This window comes from Neodiprion virginianus, chromosome 2 (genome assembly GCF_021901495.1).
Source record: "Neodiprion virginianus isolate iyNeoVirg1 chromosome 2, iyNeoVirg1.1, whole genome shotgun sequence".
NCBI lineage: Eukaryota > Metazoa > Arthropoda > Insecta > Hymenoptera > Diprionidae > Neodiprion > Neodiprion virginianus.
Window position 1 is genome coordinate 33235061 of NC_060878.1, and position 20898 is coordinate 33255958.

General features: G+C 34.5%; 4 protein-coding genes across 12 annotated transcripts in view; 2 read left to right on the top strand and 2 right to left on the bottom strand.

Annotated features, from left to right (window-relative positions):
- Positions 1–77: 77 nt before the first annotated feature.
- LOC124298859 (serine/threonine-protein phosphatase 2A activator-like) lies at positions 78–2273 on the bottom strand. 2 transcript variants are annotated; one of them, XM_046751412.1, is made up of 8 exons: positions 1987–2273; positions 1826–1908; positions 1543–1746; positions 1210–1427; positions 1018–1142; positions 629–729; positions 410–517; positions 78–318 (listed from the first exon to the last, which is right to left on the bottom strand). In XM_046751412.1, the coding sequence occupies exons 1-8, from the start codon at positions 2027–2029 to the stop codon at positions 178–180; spliced, it is 1023 nt and encodes a 340-aa protein (XP_046607368.1). In that variant the 5' UTR covers positions 2030–2273; the 3' UTR covers positions 78–177. The 2 variants fall into 2 exon arrangements, with proteins under 2 accessions (XP_046607368.1, XP_046607367.1); XM_046751411.1 differs by having other exon boundaries at positions 1826–1911.
- Positions 2274–2414: 141 nt separating this feature from the next.
- On the top strand, positions 2415–6401 carry LOC124298868 (sorting nexin-17). Of its 2 annotated transcripts, none has more exons than XM_046751427.1 (9): positions 2415–2591; positions 2997–3134; positions 3219–3584; positions 3662–3755; positions 3819–4069; positions 4316–4525; positions 4632–4811; positions 4903–5001; positions 5076–6401. In XM_046751427.1, the coding sequence occupies exons 2-9, from the start codon at positions 3075–3077 to the stop codon at positions 5256–5258; spliced, it is 1443 nt and encodes a 480-aa protein (XP_046607383.1). In that variant the 5' UTR covers positions 2415–2591; positions 2997–3074; the 3' UTR covers positions 5259–6401. The 2 variants fall into 2 exon arrangements, with proteins under 2 accessions (XP_046607383.1, XP_046607384.1); XM_046751428.1 differs by having other exon boundaries at positions 2415–2576.
- An 88-nt stretch (positions 6402–6489) lies between these two features.
- LOC124298867 (serine/threonine-protein kinase 3) lies at positions 6490–13387 on the bottom strand. 6 transcript variants are annotated; one of them, XM_046751423.1, is made up of 11 exons: positions 13156–13387; positions 12420–12500; positions 12130–12310; positions 11827–12054; positions 11368–11686; positions 10991–11124; positions 10738–10900; positions 10579–10670; positions 10293–10487; positions 9915–10101; positions 6490–8875 (listed from the first exon to the last, which is right to left on the bottom strand). In XM_046751423.1, the coding sequence occupies exons 1-10, from the start codon at positions 13167–13169 to the stop codon at positions 9922–9924; spliced, it is 1587 nt and encodes a 528-aa protein (XP_046607379.1). In that variant the 5' UTR covers positions 13170–13387; the 3' UTR covers positions 6490–8875; positions 9915–9921. The 6 variants fall into 6 exon arrangements, with proteins under 6 accessions (XP_046607379.1, XP_046607377.1, XP_046607378.1 ...); XM_046751421.1 differs by lacking the exon at positions 6490–8875 and having other exon boundaries at positions 9556–10101; XM_046751422.1 differs by lacking the exon at positions 6490–8875 and having other exon boundaries at positions 9556–10101; positions 10991–11121; positions 11365–11686.
- Positions 13388–14357: 970 nt separating this feature from the next.
- The window catches only part of LOC124298889 (transcriptional coactivator yorkie-like), a 30475-nt gene continuing 23934 nt past the window's right edge, over positions 14358–20898 (top strand). Inside the window, exon 1 of one of the 2 annotated variants that reach the window (XM_046751481.1) lies at positions 14358–15831. The gene's annotated coding sequence lies outside the window, so the exon portion shown is untranslated. The remainder of the gene's footprint in view (positions 15832–20898) is intronic. The other variant, XM_046751480.1, reaches the window with a different exon arrangement.

The following is a 20898-nucleotide window of genomic DNA, read 5'->3' on the forward strand; positions in this document are numbered from 1 at the left end:
TCGATACCTAAGATTCAAAACTATCATATCCGCAACATATTTTTCTCCTTGTATATAAGAATTGAGTTAAAAATAAATTTCAGCAATATAGGTATATTGTACATATGTAACACAGATAATATCTTTTATTATACAGCAGGAAAAATAGAGTTCAAAATTACATTTTGCCCTGGCCATTTAATGTGACGATGAAGTGCGCGTTGGTGGAGGTGGAGGTGGTCGGCTTAGAGGTTTACAGGTGACATAAGGAGACGCTGGAGTTATGGGCAATAGAGATCCAAACAATACGTGTTGAACTACTGGAAACTTGGCCAAGATCTGTAAATTGAGAGTATTTCAAAACTGTGAATTTCACAATAAATTTGTGGTAAATAATAATTAATATTCTACAGATATTACAAAGGCTTACCTCGGCTTTATACATTTTTATTAGCCCACTGTTTACTTTCGACCAGGAAGAAACAGCACTAACGTTCCATAGTTGATTAGAATGCTCAGCAAATGGTCCTGTTTTAACCTGCGTTTGAATGAATTTTACATATCATGTATAAAGTAAAACACAGTACAGGAAACAAAGTTGAATCTCAATTAAAACTTGAATGTTGATAAATGTTACTCATTCGTTTACCTGCGATATGAATTCAATGCAGCTGAGAAACATGAATTGTTTACTAAAACGGTCTAAAATATCTTTGTCCAAAAAATGGTGAGGCTCTATGCGTGGGTGACCTGTAATACAGTAATATATACAACGCTTGTGATTAGATAATCTAACGTTTTGCAGTATACAATACAAAATATATGGTCCTCTGCATAGCAAAACAAGAGAAAATGTTATTTCGTCTCCAAAGGTAACAAATTAAAACGACACAAATAAATTGAACTTTTCTTTCGAACAATTGACTAGATTTTCATTCGATGAAATTTCCTCAAGTTGTTTGTGACCAAAAGTTTGTAGCATCATCCTTTTGAAACCAAAGTTAACATGAATATATGCTAGTAGAAATTTACAATTACCAACTAATTGTGAGCTCCCCCAGATAAAAGGTACGAATTGATAGTCGTCAAGGCTCCACACACCATGGCTTCCCGCAGGCTCCATGCGATATGTTAGTTGCAACTTACGAACTAGCTGAAGATACCTGATGAAAAGAATTTATATGATGCTATTTCTTTAATTTTGCGAAAGGTTATTCTTTCCATGCTCACCTATTAAAAACCTTTACCACAACAGCAGTTTTATCTTCAGGCTCATATGCTGTGATTTTGAACATGCAGCACAAGAACATAATAAATGCCATTTCGTGACCAGTGCCATAATCTATGCGCGTGGCATTTCCAAAACTCTCATATAAGTACTGGACTACTTCCGGTGCAGCTCGATGGAGCTCCACTGGTATAACATTGCGCAATTCCTCAAGGCCTTCCTGTCAAATAATTTGATTTTTTATTAGAATTAGAATATTGAACAGTTTCATATTAAACCTCACCTAATTATAATGGAAATAAAATTAATGACTTATGCCAAGGTGTCCATCTTACTTCTAATAGCTTGGTGTGCCACAAACGAAAAGATTTATTGCCAAAACGCTGGGGCTGATCTATGGGTGGGATAGCATCGATCCATTCGTCAAATTTCTTCAACATGTCAACGGTTTTGACAACGATTTGTGATTGCGAACATTCTATGTCCGATGCCTTTCCTTGAACAGACTCGTTGAGGGCTAACAAGAAACCAAGGTATTCCTACGGAGAAAAATTTAAGAATTTAAAAACAATGTTAAAGTGTTTAATGATTTTTGAAATTTTTATCTTAATTACTCACGAAATAGGCCTCAGATTTTTGCCAACTTATCATGTCGTCAGGTATTTTAATAGCCTTTTTTGGAACAACAAATTCATGATCGTCTGCTGTGAAAATTTACATGAAACACAAAGGTAAGTTTTCAATGGGGGTTCAACAACGGGGATAAATTGTATACTTACGCGAAAATTTTTTTACTTGAGGAGACAATTCGGCTGCTGACATTGTGCTTGTCTGTTATTTATTTATCAATTTTCTCTTCAAATATTGAATAACGTTTTTGAATGGCTAATAAGTTTGTTAAATCATGAACGACGAACCGAAATTAAATCCGTATTTCTTTGCAATACCGATAAATCAATTAATTATCAGCAGGATAACTTTATGGTTATACGAATCAACAAAATCACTCGCGACTTTTCGCACACCCTTAGCGTCAAATTGAATATGTCCTAAATGACAGCTGTTTGGGCATTGGCAATGTGAATTGAAATAGAGGAGCGGAGCTTGGACCATTGTATGGCAGCATCATCGCACTCTAGCGGAAGTAATCTGCAGTTTTCCCAAACTACATACTGAAATTCGATTTGTTCTATAGGCATACCTATAGTCATGCATGTATTCGTGTTAGGATTCATGTGTACATGCATGCGTGCAATTGCATGAATGCACAGCATTATGGGCTGTCATCTAATCAGCTGTTGAATCAACTTTTCACCTAATCCAGGTGTAAAAAAATTTGTGAAAAATACTCGACACACGGAACCTGAAGGTAATATTATGGCAGGTAAGGAATAATGTCTAAACATACTACGTTCTATTTCGAACAGATGGTTTAAAATGTTATATACGCTATTTAAAACACCTTATGTCAGTCCGTATGAAACATTAAATATTTCGCTCTTATTGTGACATATGATGGATTCCCCAATGATTCCCGTCACTTGAAAATTCATTTCATCGAACTGTAACCTGACACATGTAGCTTACGATTGACATTGATCTTATCATGATTAGCCCAATTTTCTTTGCAACATTCGAGATTAACTTTTTTAACTATTATTATTTCCAAGCCCAACAATATTCCCTTTTAAACCATTTTTCCACATGAATCTCTTATCGCCCAATCTGTATCTATGCGATTATTTCTATTATTGCATTGTGTTGATACAATATTATGTGCTCATTTCAGTTTCTCGAAATGTCAGTACGTAAAGGAATATTAGACACATGTTCTATAGTATAATAAAAGATCATATAATCATCAAGCATGCATTTCTCAATACCGGATACCCAGGAATTCATTGACGAGAGTGGGAATGCGTATCTGGTAATACATTAGCCATAACTTAATTATACCTATTCGTATTTTTCAATTGATATGCACTAATCTGTCGATGGTTTACTATAATAGGGATATAACATACATATCAATGGATTATTTCACTGCACTGTAAGGTATAAGCAACTGTTGAACCTACATGTGCAACTAGGAAAAGAGCTTGACGTTGTGCTTCCTGAATTTCCGCCAAAAAAGTTATTCCCATTGACAGTAAATCAGCAGGAGGAAAGACGTGCTCTTTTGGAAAAATATATTCAAACAATTGGGCAAAATTCTGCTATAAACAGTTCTGAATTGCTTAATGGATTTCTATTACATGCTCAACAAGAAACGGCAGGAGAACATTCTGGAGTAGAAAATTTAGATATTTTTCTGATTAATGGGCAGAAAATTACAATATCTGCCTCACCCGGAGAAAACTCGGAACAAATTTTAATGGTTTGTATGAACTCTTTAAAAAAATTACAGGGCATAAGACTGATCTTGTTCCAAACTCTAATAAACTAAATTTACAGAAATTCTGCCGTTTAATTGAATTGCATGAAAAGTATGCTTGCTACTTTGCATTGTTTCTTATGCATCAAGAAGAAGACGATAGTAACATAAATGGTGAGTTGTAACAGTAAATCCAAGAGGTCCTTTGTCACGAATTGTCAATTGATTTGATTTTAGTGCTACGAAAGTTGCAAAACTTTGAGTCTCCTCTCGTCACTCACAAGAGTATACCTCTTATTAGCGTCAAGATAGTGCTGGCTAAAAGCTACTGGAACCCTGCCTATGACGAAGAATTGATGCAGGATAAAGTTGCTCTAAATCTGCTCTATGTTCAAACAGCATCAGAAATAGACAGAGGATGGATTTCTGTTCCCAATGAATCAAGAGATCGCCTTGCTAGCATACGAGCTAGAAGCAATAAAAAGGAGGTAATTTATCATCTGAATATAATAAATTGTTGTTGGTCCGACATGATAATAACTTTAACTCGTGTACATATCCCTCGATATTTGGTTTGACTGTAGGGTATAGAGACTTGTTCATTTTCTATTTTCAAAAGTTTATCGAAAGATGAATAGGATTTTGTTAGAAGATTACATACTTATCAAGAATAAATATCCTCATAAATAATAAACTGAAAAATTTTGTGCAACATTTGTAAACATATTTTACAGTACATGAAACTGGCCAGATCTTTTAAATACTACGGATATGTTCAGTTTGCTGCGTGTCTCAGTGACTATCCTGAACCACGAACAAGGGTTTTGGTATCCATTGGTAAAAACGAACTTAATTTACGAATTTATCAAGAAGGTGAAGAGGAATGTGAAGCTACATTCGAAGTTACTAGAATGCGTTGTTGGCGCATCACTACACTGCACAATGTGAGTGACATCGCTTTAGCTGGCTCCAGCGACATGATATCTCCACTAGATGAATACTTTCTTTAAATATAAATAACCGAAAACAATTGCAACTTTGTTAATATAGACTGCAGAAAAACATGAAGATGAAGAATATAGCCTTGAGTTATCCTTTGAATATCTGATGTCTAAAAACCAGTTGCAATGGATTACAATTTCATCGGAACAAGCTATCCTCATGTCTGTTTGTTTACAAGCTATGATCGACGAGTTGCTGATAAAAAGTATTGGCGGAAATAAAAACCAGGTTGAAATAATACTTATAAAAGTTGTTACCCGTATTTCCTCAGTAATGTTTCACATCCCATTTCACCATTGAAAATTTGTCATTTTAATAGGAAAAATCATCAAAAACTTGGACGTATATGAGAAGAGATGGTAACAGTCAAGTCATAGCGACATCTCCTTCTACGGACAGTATTAATAAAACAGACCAGGTTTGTAAACTATTAATGACAAAGTCATTGTAACTAATTTTTGATTTATTTATAATTCATTTTTTATTTTCCAGGAAAGCGAGCATCAATCTATGCCAACAAAAGCTGAACCAATTATGCGAAAAATAACTGAGAGATTATCAGCAGTAACTGTGAAGAAATCCGATGGGATAAAGAGATCAACAAATGTTTTGAACAAAGGAGACGGCTCAACTGAAAATAATGCATTCCATATGATTGGAGACGATGATCTTTGAACATCTATAACATTCCGGTTGGAATAAGAATGGGTGATATTCTATGCAGCTTTTAATGAACTGATACTCAATATTGATGATCTTTGAACATCTATAACATTCCTGTTGGAATAAGAATGGTTGATATTCTATGCAGCTTCTAATGAACTGATACTCAATACTAACAGGTTTGGAATTCATTTTAAACTGTGTTATTAAACGGGGGAAGGTTTTCATATTGTACATCATTGATGAGCCAAAATGATATTGCCAAATCGAATTGTACAAGTATTCGACATATTAGCATTATTAGAGTGGCACTCTTTTTCACATTATGCTATATTTAAGTTCACGATCTCACCAAAGAATGATGTTTTTGTTATCCCAATTTAAAACTTTATGTTTGATAAACAAGTACGGATTTGCAAGTAATCAAACAAGTCAAAAAGTAGAGAATCTTGTTACTTGCATATTTTGACTCTCAGGCAAAAATCATATTAGGTTTTCATCTATTTTCGTGATTTAAAACATATAAGTAATATAAATTATTTAAAAAGTCAATTAATTTCACGCATCAACATCAACGATTTTGATGAACTTAATTAGTAGGAGAGGTATTTCGTTTCTAGAATTTGAAGTAAGCAAAAGCCCAATTTTTGAGCGGTTTCAAAAAAGAAAAAATGAGGTGTAAAATTATGTCACTTTAATATATTTGTATATTGTAACAAGAGCACTATCAATTCTTCATTGTGCTAGGTAAATCGGGTTGCTGAATATTTCTAAAACTCCTGAAGACAGTAACTGCAAAGACGCGAAAATCACGCGATTTTTTCCATACGATGTATAGACTTATTTTTGTATAATATTTTCAATTTTTTTTTTGTTTTTTTAATTAATTATACTGAATACTGACGTGATCGTTGATATAAATTTTGTATTCAAAAACGTTTGCCAGCTGATATGTAAATCATGTAAACAACTCGGATTCACTTTCAGTTTTACACTGAAATGCCCCTTGAATTTATATTATTTATACTTGAAATATAAAGAAAATTAGAATCTTTTCCACTCTGTATTAGAGAAATGATTTATAAGCTTTTGTAATACAATTGGTAGATTTATTTATTTTTCTATCAACTGTCCGAAAGAGTGTTTTCCTCAGTGTGGTCTTTTCCTTTTCTTGTAAACAATTGTTGAAGAGAAAAAGAAATCTCTGTAATAATGACGATGATATTTTTTTTTGTTTTTAATATTTAGAAATTATGTTGAACACTGTCACAGAGTTTTTCCTATTATGGTTCCCTAATTTCGCTGTTCGCATTTCGATGGATAAATCTGTGCGATATAAAATTATCGGAAGGGTGAAAACGTGCTCAAATATGGCGTATTCCGTAAGATTTAAGGGTATATTGTTTATGGAAAAAAAAAATTCGATAATGTAAGTTATTACTGAATAATTGATATACATATTCATGTATATGAATCAGATGATTATACGTCCTGTAGAAAATAAGTTTTAATTAAATCACTGTCACCTTTTGAGTGGAGCTGATACAGTGTATTGAAAACACTACTTAATACTAGATTGTATGATAAGAACATTAATTTTTTACTTATTGATTAATAATAATTGATAATAAAACTATATCTATTCACTTAGAGCATGACTTTAGTGAATTGTTTAAGTGTGTTTGATCAACCGATAACACCATTCTCAAATAGCAATATCTCCATATTGTGTGATAATGAGAAAAACTGAAAATTCTATACAATATTCATACTTACAGTTCAAAATTGAAAAAAGAACAGTCGATTAGCTGAATCGTGTAAAGCATGCATCTACTGTTATAATCGTGATCTTTTATATGATTCTTAAATGTGCAGCCTTATGAATTCGATTTGTTTATAATAATGAGATTATACAATTTTTATTATATCACACAGATAGATAGTCTGTAATAAAACTGTGATATAAGAACATGTATAATAATAGAATGAACAACGTATTTTCATAATAATTAATAGTCCATTAAATAAATCGCAACGTAACAAAATAAACAAATATTACTTTCTTTTAAATTATGCAGTCAATATGACAAAACATATCTAGGTATATAGTGATAACTGTTCGAAATATTGCCACTAAAGTTTGATGCCAATACTTGTAATAAATTAATGTACCAATTTATCTAAGGAAATAACAGCGTACAATACTATGATAGTTTTCATTATAAATATTAGGAAGCACGTAGAACAGAAAACTGTTTGCCACAAGATATTTTCTGGAATAATGCAATTTTATAATTATTATTTGTAAAAATACGCAAAATGAATAAATTTTTATATTTATACTAAATACGTAAAATTTTATTATCATCTAATGCCTGTTGGTGATACAGCAATGTTAACTTTGGAGGTATTTCTCATTAATTAAATTATAATATTCAATATGCAAGCACATTGGTTTATTCACTTCCATACAAATATGCAAACCTATATTAAATGTAATGCTATAAAAAAAAAAAAATTCACAGTCAACGTCATCTGCACTAGATTGACTTAAAAAAAAAGTAATAAATAAATTCTGGAAAAGATTTTGACAAAGGTGGACGTTGTAAAGTAATACAACTTTACAATGGTACACGATTTCTACGTAGGTATAAAAATATACAAGATTATTCTATCCGTGATTATGTGTTCTTAGTGAAAAAAGTACGTGTACTAATGTCAGTTTGACTATATGGTTAACTATATAATACTACATATTTATTATCTAAAAAAATAGTGCAACGTCGTCGATACACTTTATTTTTATAACTCCAATTTGATATTTCATTATTTCAAAATTGATTCGTGCTGCTATACCTGATGATATTTACTTCAATAAGGCAAATATTTAGATATCCCTCCAGACCTGATAGACAAATCAATTGCAAAAAAACTCGAGTCATAAGTCATTTGTAATCAGTATATCGATGAATACTGCCAGTTTATAAATTGAGATACTCGACCTCATTGTCATCATTTGTGACACGAAACTGTTTTCAATCTCACTATAATCCGGAAATTTCCTGCATCACGGACTCAATGATTAAAAGCTTATGCATACTACGGGAGGTGCGAATCTATTGTCTTACCTATCCATACGAAATTAGAAATCTATCCTTCTCCATCTCTACTTATTTGTTGTTTTCTTTTTGTTTTGTTGTTTGTTTTTTTTTTTTGGCACATCGGTATGTATGGTAGGTAGTGTAAGTGCAGAATTACTCAAACTAAAACTATTAAATGCTAGTTCTTGAGTTACGAGATATGTATTGGGTGATATCTGTTTTGTCGATTTAAAAAAAAACTCACCGCGTACTAAAAGTGTATACTTCTAAAATGAGCTGATCATGGGAAAGTTACGCAACAATATTATTCAAGACAATTCGAAACCCATCCGATACACCTTCTCTGCCTTCATAAGGACAAAACTTGGCCAGCAAGATCACCGGGATGTGCAGGTAGCAGAGATCCATTGTTTTACAATGCTTGAAGCGCAATGTCGACACGTTGATATCGGTATACATATGTATGTAAGCATGCTCAGGCGTCGGGCAAGACAGTTTCTCGTGCAAACATTAGCCTGAAGCGTCATACTGCAAATCAAATAAAGGCAAGTTAATGTTGCTAGATTAAAAGATTTTTTTTTAAAACTTCGGTCAGCATTGAATAAGACGTATTTTCACCTGAGTAAAAAATCTAGCTACTCTCGGCGTTGTATTAGATGCATCCCAATAGCAAATCGTATATGTACACAATATTATGTACAAACGGAAAAAACAAAACAACTCACCTCAAACTACATGTTTTTTAGTACGCCGGTACATGTGTTCGTTGAAATAAATAACTTTCAAAGTGTTACCTTTAGCAGTGACCATTTGGTTTGAGGATAAAAAAAATATGTGCCTGAATATCAAAGTAATTCAATCTTTCATATCGTAAAACAGTGCGACAAAGGGTTATTAAGAATAAATAATGTTAATATTTCATCGGTAAATTTTTAAATCACGACAACACTACTATTAAAAAATGTGATATCAGATATGTGCTGGGTAAATAGTAAAATGGTAAAAATGTAATTGCATGTAGTACAATTTTCGGTTTAATATGAATAACAATGATTGAAAAAAACGGATTCACTTGAATGAACCGATGATACTGGACACGATTTATTTTCTAAATTGACTTTATATTTAATTCGTGTATATAATGTTTCTATAAGAATATTGTTTGTATAACAGTAAGTAAAGTTAACATATGTAGTAAAAAAATTAAGTATAGTTGCGATTCCATATTTAATTTGTGTAAAATAATTTACATTGAGTGACGTATCGCTATTACACTAATAATATTATAATAGATTGTAGATCCCTAGATTCACGAAAAAAATATTCATTACTAGAGAAATTTTATTGCAGTTCTTTTTTTTTAATGAGGTATTAAAAAATAGAATATAATGAATTTTTATTAGTGAAACTAGGTTTTGAGAACGCATAATTATAATCTATTCATTCATTTATACAACTGTACACACTTTTTATCTCTCTATCACGCTCGATTCTATTACTTCGTCTAGCAGAAAACAATTAGGAAACAAAGTTTAAAAAAAATATGTGTATATCAATAAAACTATACCGAAGCGTTAGAAGTTTTGCTGACGCTTTCGCTTGGTATCCATGGCATCAAGAATTGGCTGCCTCTTTGTCTGGTACCTCCGTCTTAATTCATCTATCTCACGTTCCATTTCTGCATCCAGGCTGGCCATGCGTTGCTGCAGCTCCTCGTATGAGAGGAACTTCAGCTGAAGGACATGCTTGTTTATCTATATTGAATTTTCGTTATGATGCCTATGACTGCGTTTTTTAAATACATTTATATTGAAACATGTTTAGTTATAATTTCAATAATGAAGCTGATGGGTCTTCCCATGATCCAAATGTATCTATTGACGTCAATTATGCAGTAGAAAGTTTGTTATTCTTTACAGTGGGAAAAATTTAAGAATATACTTACGAAATCAAAGTCTCGTTCTGTGAAGGCATTTTGAAATTTCGATATGTTATTGTGAGCCGGCTCTTGCACAGGACATGATATTTGATTGAGTTGTAGCTGTAGATGGCTTTGAAACCTTTGAGATTCTGTTGGACTCTGTTGTTCCACTTTAGGTTCTGTTTCTGTACTATGTGCGGCAAGAATGTGGCCATTGTCCTGAGAATAAGAAACAAAATCTCCTTTAAAAGTGCCAATACTCCATAACAAAAACGGAACACTGAGAAAGTTACAATAAATTTGAACTCACATTGCCAATCTCAGTTGCTTCCTTCTTGTCAAAATGATCAAGAAATAAGGGACGATACTTTTTTCCAGACTCCACTGATCCTGTGTTATGCCCTGTAGAAGGTAAATTAACCATTTGAAGACAATGTCTTGCTCCATAAGTCAAAAGCAGTATACCCACTTTTCATCGTTGCTTCTGTGTCCGTGTCACTATTAATAACCATTGTTCCTAGATCCAACATTGCAGAAACTAGAGTGCCTGTGTCAGGGAGATCTACACCTGGTACCAAGGTCCCGACATCTTCTGGAAGGGGTTTCATAGTTCCACTGCAGTCTTCTTCGTCCTTCAGGTGAGAAAATTCAATGAACAATGTGAAAAAATAATTGACTTTGTAAATTGTTGAGTAGTGAATCGAGATGGAAGTATTTTTTACCGAATCATCAGCATGATTTTTGCCCTTAATAGCCACATTATTAATAACGTGTGCTCGGTTGGTCTGTTTTTCTCTAATTTCATGTGCCTCCGCTATCATTTGACTAAGGATACTTGGCTGCTTCGCATTGCCTTCAACAGTTCAATAGTGAAATTGATATAAGTAAAAGAAAACCTGAGTTTTGTTAACAAGTATATCAAAGATATTTATTGTCATTGGTATTAAATTTGAATTTGTTTTTTTCTTGATATGTAAAACTCATACTATAAAAAAATGTCAAGGCAGTCCTGAGTTACATGTATCGTGATTCGGGTTGTTTCACTAATTACTGACTTGCGACTTAATTCAATTACTTGCATGAAACACAGTACGACTACCTATAAATTCATGACTGAGCAGTTCAGTGGCTGTCGCCCTTTCTTCAGGGTTTTTGACGAGACAGCCACTAACGAATTCTATGAACTCTGCACTCCATTTGTCAGGTTCTCTAAAACTTGGTGGGGGTTTGGTGGGGATCATGAAAATTGCACGCATTGGATGAATGTCACCATACGGTGGCTTTCCTTCTGCCATTTCTAGAGCTGTTATACCCAATGACCATATATCCGCGACGCAATCGTATCCAATCTCCTGAATTACCTCCGGTGCCATCCAGAACGGAGTTCCGATAACAGTGTTGCGCTTAGCCATAGTATCCTATAAACAAGTGGGCCAACATTTTTTTAAAATTCGCAAACACTGATTGTAAGTAAATGTGGATGAATTGTTTTTTTTTTCTTTGCTATTCCGTCTAATTAGGTGTCAAATTTTTCTGTTTCTTTGTTAATTTGTTTCACCGTTAACTGTCCAGCTACACCAAAATCAGCCAGCTTAGCATGCCCCTCAGTATTGAGTAAAATGTTTCCGGCTTTGATGTCCCTATGGATTTTCCTCCTAAGATGGAGGTATTCAAGACCCTTAAGAGTATCACATAATATCGTAGCTATCTCATCCTCTTGCAGGGTTTTCTTCCTCAGCCTCATTATATCACTGACAGAACCGGCGCCACAATACTCCATAACAATCTGTAATAACAAATCATTTCACTATCATTGTTCGAACCGATAACATTCACGTAACTCACGAAATTTAATTCATACCCATAAATCCGTGTTCTTGAAATAGCTTCCATAGTATTTCACTACATACGGTGAATCACATTGCTGCATTATTGAAATCTCCTTTATTATCTCCTGTAAATCCGTATCCACAGGTACTTGCTTGATCGCAAGGACCTGCCCGCTCTCTTTGTGCAATGCTTTATAAACGGAACCATAAGATCTGAAACAAACATTGAGCCATATTTTAAAAGATGTCCAAATTATACTAAATTAGTATGGCACACTAATAATTAGATTACTAAGTAGAATTCTCTCAAAGTAACGCTCACCCTTCACCAAGCTTGCAGATTATGTCAAAAACCTCTTCGGGTTGTCGTGTCAAGCTTTCCTCGGATAACTTTTTCAACTCACTGTAAAGGTAGAAGGAATTTTTTAGCGTATGTTCAAAATTTTAATCTCTCTGATTGTAAGATGGCTTTGTCATATTGTTCCTAAAAATAAAGTAATCCAATGTCATGTTTGACATAGAGGTTGGACTTAAATCAAAGGTGGTTCATTAGAGATTGGAATGACGTATTGTAAATATTTGACAAGATTTGCGTACATACTATCTGTTTGCAACACCTGAGAAGTAAAATAAAGATTGACCCAAAGGCAAATTTGGAGTGGGAATATATTTTTCCCATAAGAAGAATGGACCTTGGAGTCAGACTAGATTATGTATGAACTTCATTAATGCAACTTAATCGGTTGAAGAACATACCAAAAAAATTGTGAACGGAGTAAGCGATGAAGAGTAGTTTACAGTGACAAAGGTTAACAAAGAAAGAAAACAATTTTAGGTTTTCGATAGTACTGTTATTGCTAATTTGTAAATATGTAATTTTCGAGTGAAATGGAGATTGTTTGGAATAATTTACAGCTTAACAGTCTTTCTAATTATTGTTTTGAATCGTCGGCATCATTTCGAAAATTGGAACTATTTTGACGCATACATATAAGGGTAGGATTCATTCGGGTCCAGATGAAAAAAAGGAAAACAATTAAATAAATATACATATATACCTTTTAGAAGACATCTTCGTTTTTACGTCAGTCTAATATTAACTTGGATAAAAAAAAAAGAACACACATTCACTACGCAAATAACGAACTTAATACGTCAAAAATGCACTATACGTTGATAATAAAATCATATTCAATTCAAATAACTAATATTACATTTTTTGACAATAAAATTAATTTTAACCACAACTGAAATATCGAAACCCTTGATCAAGACGTCCATAGACTTTCAACTCTTATTTGTCTGTAACCGAAGCAAATATATATTTATTGACTAGCTGTATAGTTAGATTGCCTTAGTTCATTATAACTCCGACTGATGTCAGAGTGAGGGGCCGAATAGTTACTTCAGTCAAAGTTTCAAACGTTTCAAGCGTTTCAATCGAGCATTTTACAGTCGAAAGGTCTTTACAACTTAATTAATATCTTTAATTACAGCTACCGTATGAAGGAAAATTAATCAATTATGAAACACATTAATCATCGATATTCTTGCAAGTAACAATCGGAGACTTTTTATCTGTGCCTAAATAAGAGTGGCTTTTCACACGGTGTTATTCTCATCCTGAATAACGGTACAGAGGATAGCCTACGAGGGAAGAGGAAGAAGAAAAACAGAATTACGATGCCAATTAAGACCAATGTTACCGTGATGCAAAAATCGGTTACGTCTGATCATATTCTATTTCTCCCCAGATGCCCTGTTCGATTTCAACGTTCACGGATATATCTCCAAATATCCAAAAAATACTTAATAGCCTTATTTTATACACAGTTCTGAACAAAAACACTCCTAGACATTTTTCATTTGACGCAGAAATAAAGAAATGGCCCAGATTCTACGAAATCGCAACAGTCAAATCGTAGAATTCATACCATATATTTCTTTATTTCTGCATCAAATGAAAATGTATTGGAGTGTTTTTGTTCGAAATAACGCACAAAATAGGGCTGTTAATCCTTTGTTCGTGTGTGAGATAGGTGGACCTTGATATTTAGATCAGAACCTATGTTCAACTCGTCAACTTTCGAACATTGTAATTGTTGCAAACAAGCGTTCGATTATCTCTCTTCCAAATCACGGATTTTCGAAACTCCCGCGCCTACGAGTCCGAAGTGAGCGGTGTATCGTTTAACGGGCAGGCTAGCAGGCGAGCACGTAAACCTCTCGTCGGAAATCCAAACTACTCTCGGCGAGCCAGCCGTGATCAGTGTGCGTGCGGTGCTCGTAGAGTATGGCGGTAGGGTTTAGAGGAGGTAGCGTTGTCGGGGCGATCGCGATCCATCGTATGTGCCGCGTAGGAATTAGTGACCTGCAGCAGGAGGATTGTAACAAGAAAGTGTGTATTCCCTGAATGATAAAACGGGGACCGTTCCTAGCGTTGTGCGGTTGACAAAGAAAAGTTGAATCGTGAAGTAAGCGGTTCAATCGGACTGCAGTTGTATCAAGACATCTGAACGATGTTCACAGTTCCGCTGGATCGATAACAACAATGGAATTACTTGTTATCGCGTAAGAAAGAGAATGTGCGTGCGCGCGCTGCCGCTGCTCCTGGTGCTGCTGCTGCTACCCATCGTCGTCGATTCCTCCGCGGTCACCACACTACAATCACGCTAGCAACGCCGCTGCCTCCACCTCCTCACCAACACGACGATAGATCCTTATGTACCTACCCACCTACGTACGTACATATATTCCCCTCCACCTAAAATCTTGAAGAAAAAGCAACAGGCCAGGCCAGGCCACACGCCTTGCCTGGGCACGGCGTTTCAGCGACGCGGCGCATAGTTAAAATCCAGACTGGTGTCTGTCTCTTCTTGTGCGCGGCACTGTGTCTTGATCGGTCGGACAGTCGGTCGGTCGGTCGGTCCTCCGGTCGGAGACGGTCGTCTCTTGTTCTGCCCCTCTTCCTCCGCCTAGCCTCTTTATGCGTAGCAGTAGTATTAGTAATAGACGTAGTTTAATTATTCACCGGTGTATCAACAGATCTAGTGCATCGTTCCTCGTCTCCCTCGGAGTTCGTCCTGATTTAAACAACTATCGCAAAGTATCGCCGCTGTCGAGGAACCAGGGAGAGCGAGCTGGAGTGTCGGGTGTTTATCGAAGTGCCTATTTAAAACACAGTGCCGTGGCTAGATAACGTACATCATATACACAACCGTAGATACATACGTATACAAATATATATTATATATACATATACACAAACACACTCACACCTATCTGTATACACATATTTTACAAATACTATATTTCCCCGTGTATGCGTGTTTATACGTGCACACGCGCGCCTATGTACGTACGTATGCATATGCCGTGTTGTTATTATTATTACATGTATGCACAGCCGTGTGTGCCTTGTGTGTTGAATAAATAGTTGAAGACGAAAATAGTAGTGTACCACACATACACGTTAACTAGAGATGGAGCGATAGAGAGAGAGAGAGCGTTGACTGAAGACTATAAAGACAGTACCCCTGGGTAAATTTTTGTGTGTCAGTTTTCGGCGGGCAAGTGGGCCCAGGTGGGCCTGGGAGCGTAGGAGGTTTCTGCTCTATCGACTCTACCTAACGGACTTGTACCGACATTCGTAGCAGCCAAAGTAGTGTCGGTATGGAAGCTTGAAATTGAGACGGTACGAAGTGAGTACGTAAAACTACGTACCGATTGTAAATGTTAGTACCATGTCTTTATCGACACAGTCATTATTTTATTCCAATAATACGGATATGCCTTTTCAATGCGACATAATTTTCCTAAAATCGCTTGCCCTCATTTCTCTGTATTCGACCAAAATGTCTTGCAGAATTAAATACATTGAATTAATTGGAGACATGAAAAATTTTCATAGCTGTTATTTCGAATTGTGTTCAAATCTTGGAAACAATACGTTTGATCTAATTGGGGGTAGTGAAGCTAGCCACCAACTCTAGTCTTATTTTCAAATGGATATTATAATAGTAACTTTTGATCAGAAAGGTGAAAACAAGAATTCGTTCGATGTTGGAGATTAGCACTCGGATTGATTTATCTTTCGATCTTTCGATTTGTTGTTGTGGTGACGAGATTCGAGAGCCGCCGGATCGTGTCGGTCTGCATCAGTAGTATTCTGGATATTATCTCATTTTTTTCTAATATACTGTAGCATTTTTAACGTTAATTTGGAATGAAAGGAATTTGAAAGAAAGGAAGGGTTTCAAGGTTAATATCACGCTGAGTTGATCTATTCAGAAGCTTCTGAACAAACTCTAAGGGCAGATCAAGTTCATTGCTGAACTTCCATCTTAGGTGTTAGACTTCAAACTTAAAGCTAGTTACAGTTGAATATCCCTCGTTGCGGTTGGTCACGCCCCATTCGTAGGCGTTAATCTTAAAATTACTTAGAAATAAAGAATATTCGATGTTTGATAAAACAATTCTTCGGATCGTTTCCGTAGTGCTTTCCGTACTGCACTTGCTCCTGAGCAACCAATCTCTTATTTGTAGTCGCGTTAGTCAGTCTACAATGTGTTCCATCACTAAGCCAATTCGAGTTTGTCTACATGTTTAACGAATCTTTCACCATTGTTACCTTCCAAAATTACACTATTGTTTTCCAAGATTTTCACTATTCTGTATGGACCCTGGTATCGCTTGCTAAATTTTTCCTTTCTTGTCTCTATTTGTACGCGTACCACGTCCCCTGTTCCACCTCTGAAAGGATGCACCTTTCTATCGTAATATGTTTTCGACCTTACTTTTGCCTGCACTAAGTTATTAGCAGTTAGGGTCTGCATTTCTGCCATTCTGATCATTAGATCTTCAAGATATGAGTTATATGTTAAAGGGTCTTTCCCGATATCAAAAGAATTTGGACAACGCGTTAATCTACCGAATACCAATTCATATGGCTTGAAGTTAGTAGCTTCATGTACCACCGTTTTGTAAGAAAACATTGCAAATTGTACTAGCTTGTCCCAATCATCGAAATCATCTTATCTATATAGTGTTTTCATATATTCTGTCAGAACAATATGACTTCGCTCTAAAGCGCCATTTGACTATGGGCGATAACTAGAGGTAGTAATATGTTTAATTTTAAATGCTTTTGCCAATTCTTCAAATAATTCGTTGACGAAGCTTGTTCCTCTGTCTGTTAAAATAATTTTCGGGGTTCCGTACTGCAAAATTAAATGTTTTACCAGAGCATATGGGCTACAGTCTCAGCTTTGATGTCAGGAATAGGTACAGCAATACAAAATTTCGTCAAATTATCCTGCATAGTTAAAATATGTTTATTACCCCTAGGAGTCTGCGGAAGTGGATCTATTGTGTCTAGCGAAATTTTCTCAAACGACTCAGACGGAGTGTCCGTTATTAGCATTGGCTCCCTGGTCTTTACGCGAACTAGCTTTTGTTCTTGACAGCTTTCGCATCTTCGCATGAAATTACTGATGTCCTCTCTCATTCGTGGCCAATAAAATCTTTCGCGGATTCTACGATATGTTTTGGTCACACCTTTGTGTCCTCCCATTAGTCCATTATGCATTTTCGAAATTATTTCCAGTCGTATTTCTGATGGTGGTATCTCGGTTATACCTGAACAGATGGTAATGTCAATATCTTCATCCTCAAAAATATCTATTAGTAAATTCGAGATGTCTATTGATACTTCGTTCAGTCATATCCCCTAATTTTGAAATTCTGAATGTTTTTATTTCCAAATCTAATAATGTTGTTTTCAAATTTTCCAAGGCTACCTTGACGTTATGTAATTCAATTTTGTCAAAGTGTTTTTGTTTAACTACGAGGCTAAATATGCCATATTTTCCCCTTTTTGTAATAATGACTTGGCCTAATTTTGGTTTTGCATCACGATGATCGTCTGCATTTATTAATTCCAAATCGTTTAATAATTTGCTGACTGGTGTAGGAAATTCTTAATGTATTGATATGAAATGAACATAATTGTCCGTTCTGTATGTCAAATTTTCTCGACTGAATGAAATTTTATTCCGCGAATGGTAAATCTCCAGGAAGTTGGTACCGCACTTGTAAGTTACACAAATTTTGAAGGTTGTTCCAGGTTGTTCTAGGTTTGTTGTTAAAGTAAATCGTCACAATACCTTAGTTAAAAAATATAGAATTGTATTGCTTCGAAAAAAATATTCCTAGCGCAGATTTCATTCAGTTCTGAAAGGGTCAACACCTTTGTAATCCTGAGCCCTCTGACGTTTTAGCAAAATCGGGTATTTGCATGGTTTTTATATTTCTTAACTTTTGATGTTTTTCGATTCTATAAATTTTTTTAGAATTTTTGAAAAAAAAATATTTTGTTTTTGTTTATAAGTATTTAAATAATTTAATAAATAAAAAAAAGGCAATATTTAAATGAATAAGTAGCTCCATCTCGCGTATGTGACGTCACAATGCTGAATTTTTTTGAAATTTTTAGCGCCAAGTTCTCCTGTAAGCACGCCGTACGTGTAATCAGCTGTTGCTCTGTGTTGTGATTGATGAAAAGAACGTCTGATAGTGCTGTTTATTATAAACTAAAGTTATTAAATTATTTAATATGTTATTAAAAAACGATTTTTGTTGGTGTATAGTACCATTTTGTGAAAATACTCAAACTAATGCTTGCTTAACATTCTTAGTATAATAACATTGACGTGATCATAACCTCCACACAATTATCCGTGTGAGTTAAAAAAAAAAAAACACCACACAAAAATTGATTTCTATTTTAATTATTTTCACCGAAGTCTGACATTAATTATACAATGTATCAAACTTAAAGTTTAAAAAACTTACTTAAAATTTTTTTAGCGCTAGAAAATATTGTACATTACTCTTTGAGGATTCAAATAAACGCGCCAGTAGCAGCACAATGACGTCAAACCAATCACATTCCGTTTTATGTCACGTGACTTTTATGTGATTTAGGACCACTTTTATTAATTAAATTATTTAAATATTTATAAACAAAAACAAAATATTTTTTTTTCAAAAATTCTAAAAAAATTTATAGAATCGAAAAACATCAAAAGTTAAGAAATATAAAAATTATGCAAATACCCAATTCAGTTTTTTTCGTAATCATGTAACTGTGTTCAACCACCGTAAGAGAAGTGTCTTTGAACAAAGTAATTGTGTACAAATTATATCTTTTACTTAAAAAAGAAAAATATTTCACAGATTCTTTGAAATGACGTAATGAGGCTAAAGTGGTTTTCTGCTGTTGCAAATTTAATGTTTGTTAATTAATTTTCATCTTGAAATATTTCATAGCTGGTTGATGCTTCGATCCAAGTAGCCGTGAGGATAAGACCTTTTATTTGCTTCAAACAGATTTGGCAACAGCGCGTTTGATTATGTCCATTACGGAGGCGTGCATGAGTGTCCAAGCGAGACATATATTTCAATAAACAAAATGCATTGTCGTTACCAGGGAAAATTTAGTAAAAAAAATATTGTTCAGTGGAAAAAAAATGTAATAGCTAGTAATAAAGCTCAGAGTGAAAACAAGGAGAATACCGAGAATACAAACTTTATTGGTAATTATGGATTTACTGTTAATTTGAGGTTATACATATACCGTTACATAGAATCCTATTACTGTGACAACGAAAAATAATTTAGTCACATATATGTATAACTCTTCTAGTTGAAATATATTTGATAAATAATATTATTTAATTCAAGTTTGAAATAGGGCTGAGAATAAAACTTTCACAGAAAATCCGAAAAAACCCGATTTTTGAGCTGGCAGCGCACTTTTAAGGTATCGCGATTCTGGCGGTTGTTCTGGGTTGTTCTAGGTTTGTTCTATATTGTTCCAAAATATTGCGTTCGAAAAAAATTATTCCTCACAAATTTCGCAAAAAATAATTGTTGAACTAGCACCACATTTTTCGAGCTATCGCGATTGTGATGGTTGTTCTGTGTTGTTCTAAGTTTGTTTTACATTGTTCCAAAATATTGCAAAATATCTCGAGAACGGTGATAGATACGGCAAAATTAACGAAATTTTGGAGATTACTTAAAGGGGAAATTGAATCGGGCAGGTAATTAGGCCATTATAAGGACTTCCCTGGATTTTTATTGTTTAATTTTAATTTGATTCTAATTTTCGATTCTAAAATGGCGAATATCTCGAGAACGGTGATAGATACGGCAAAACTAACGAAATTTGGCAATTACGAATATTAATGTTATGGAATAGATCGAGCGCGTGTCGAAAAGAATAATCCCATTTCAAAATGAATAATTGTTCTAATTTCTTATTATAAACGTATTATTGTAGATAATCTATTTTGTCTCCTGGAAAATTATAAAATTTATAGTATGCGTCACGTATGGGTCACATATATTAATATCGTACATGGACCGCATATACATATATACTTTTTGGTCTCTGCATCATTATGACATCTGATCTATCATTATTTATCATCTATCTTATACATACTTTTCCCGGGTGCCTGTACTTTAATTAAATTACGTTTTTGCTACGAATTTTGGAATAAATTGGTTCTCATTATTAATTTCTTGAATCGCTGACGATTCTGTAACGTTATAAGTCGGTAAGTACGCACAAGTTAAATACATATTGACTTGGGCTTACCATTACTTCGACTGTGTTACTCGGCAGTACTCGGAAGGTTATTGCAACCGACATCATGTCGTGATCGGTAACCCTCTGATGCTCAGCAATAAGTTCCCGACTCTGCCGCTGGAACACCGCAGAGGGCGCAAGCGCG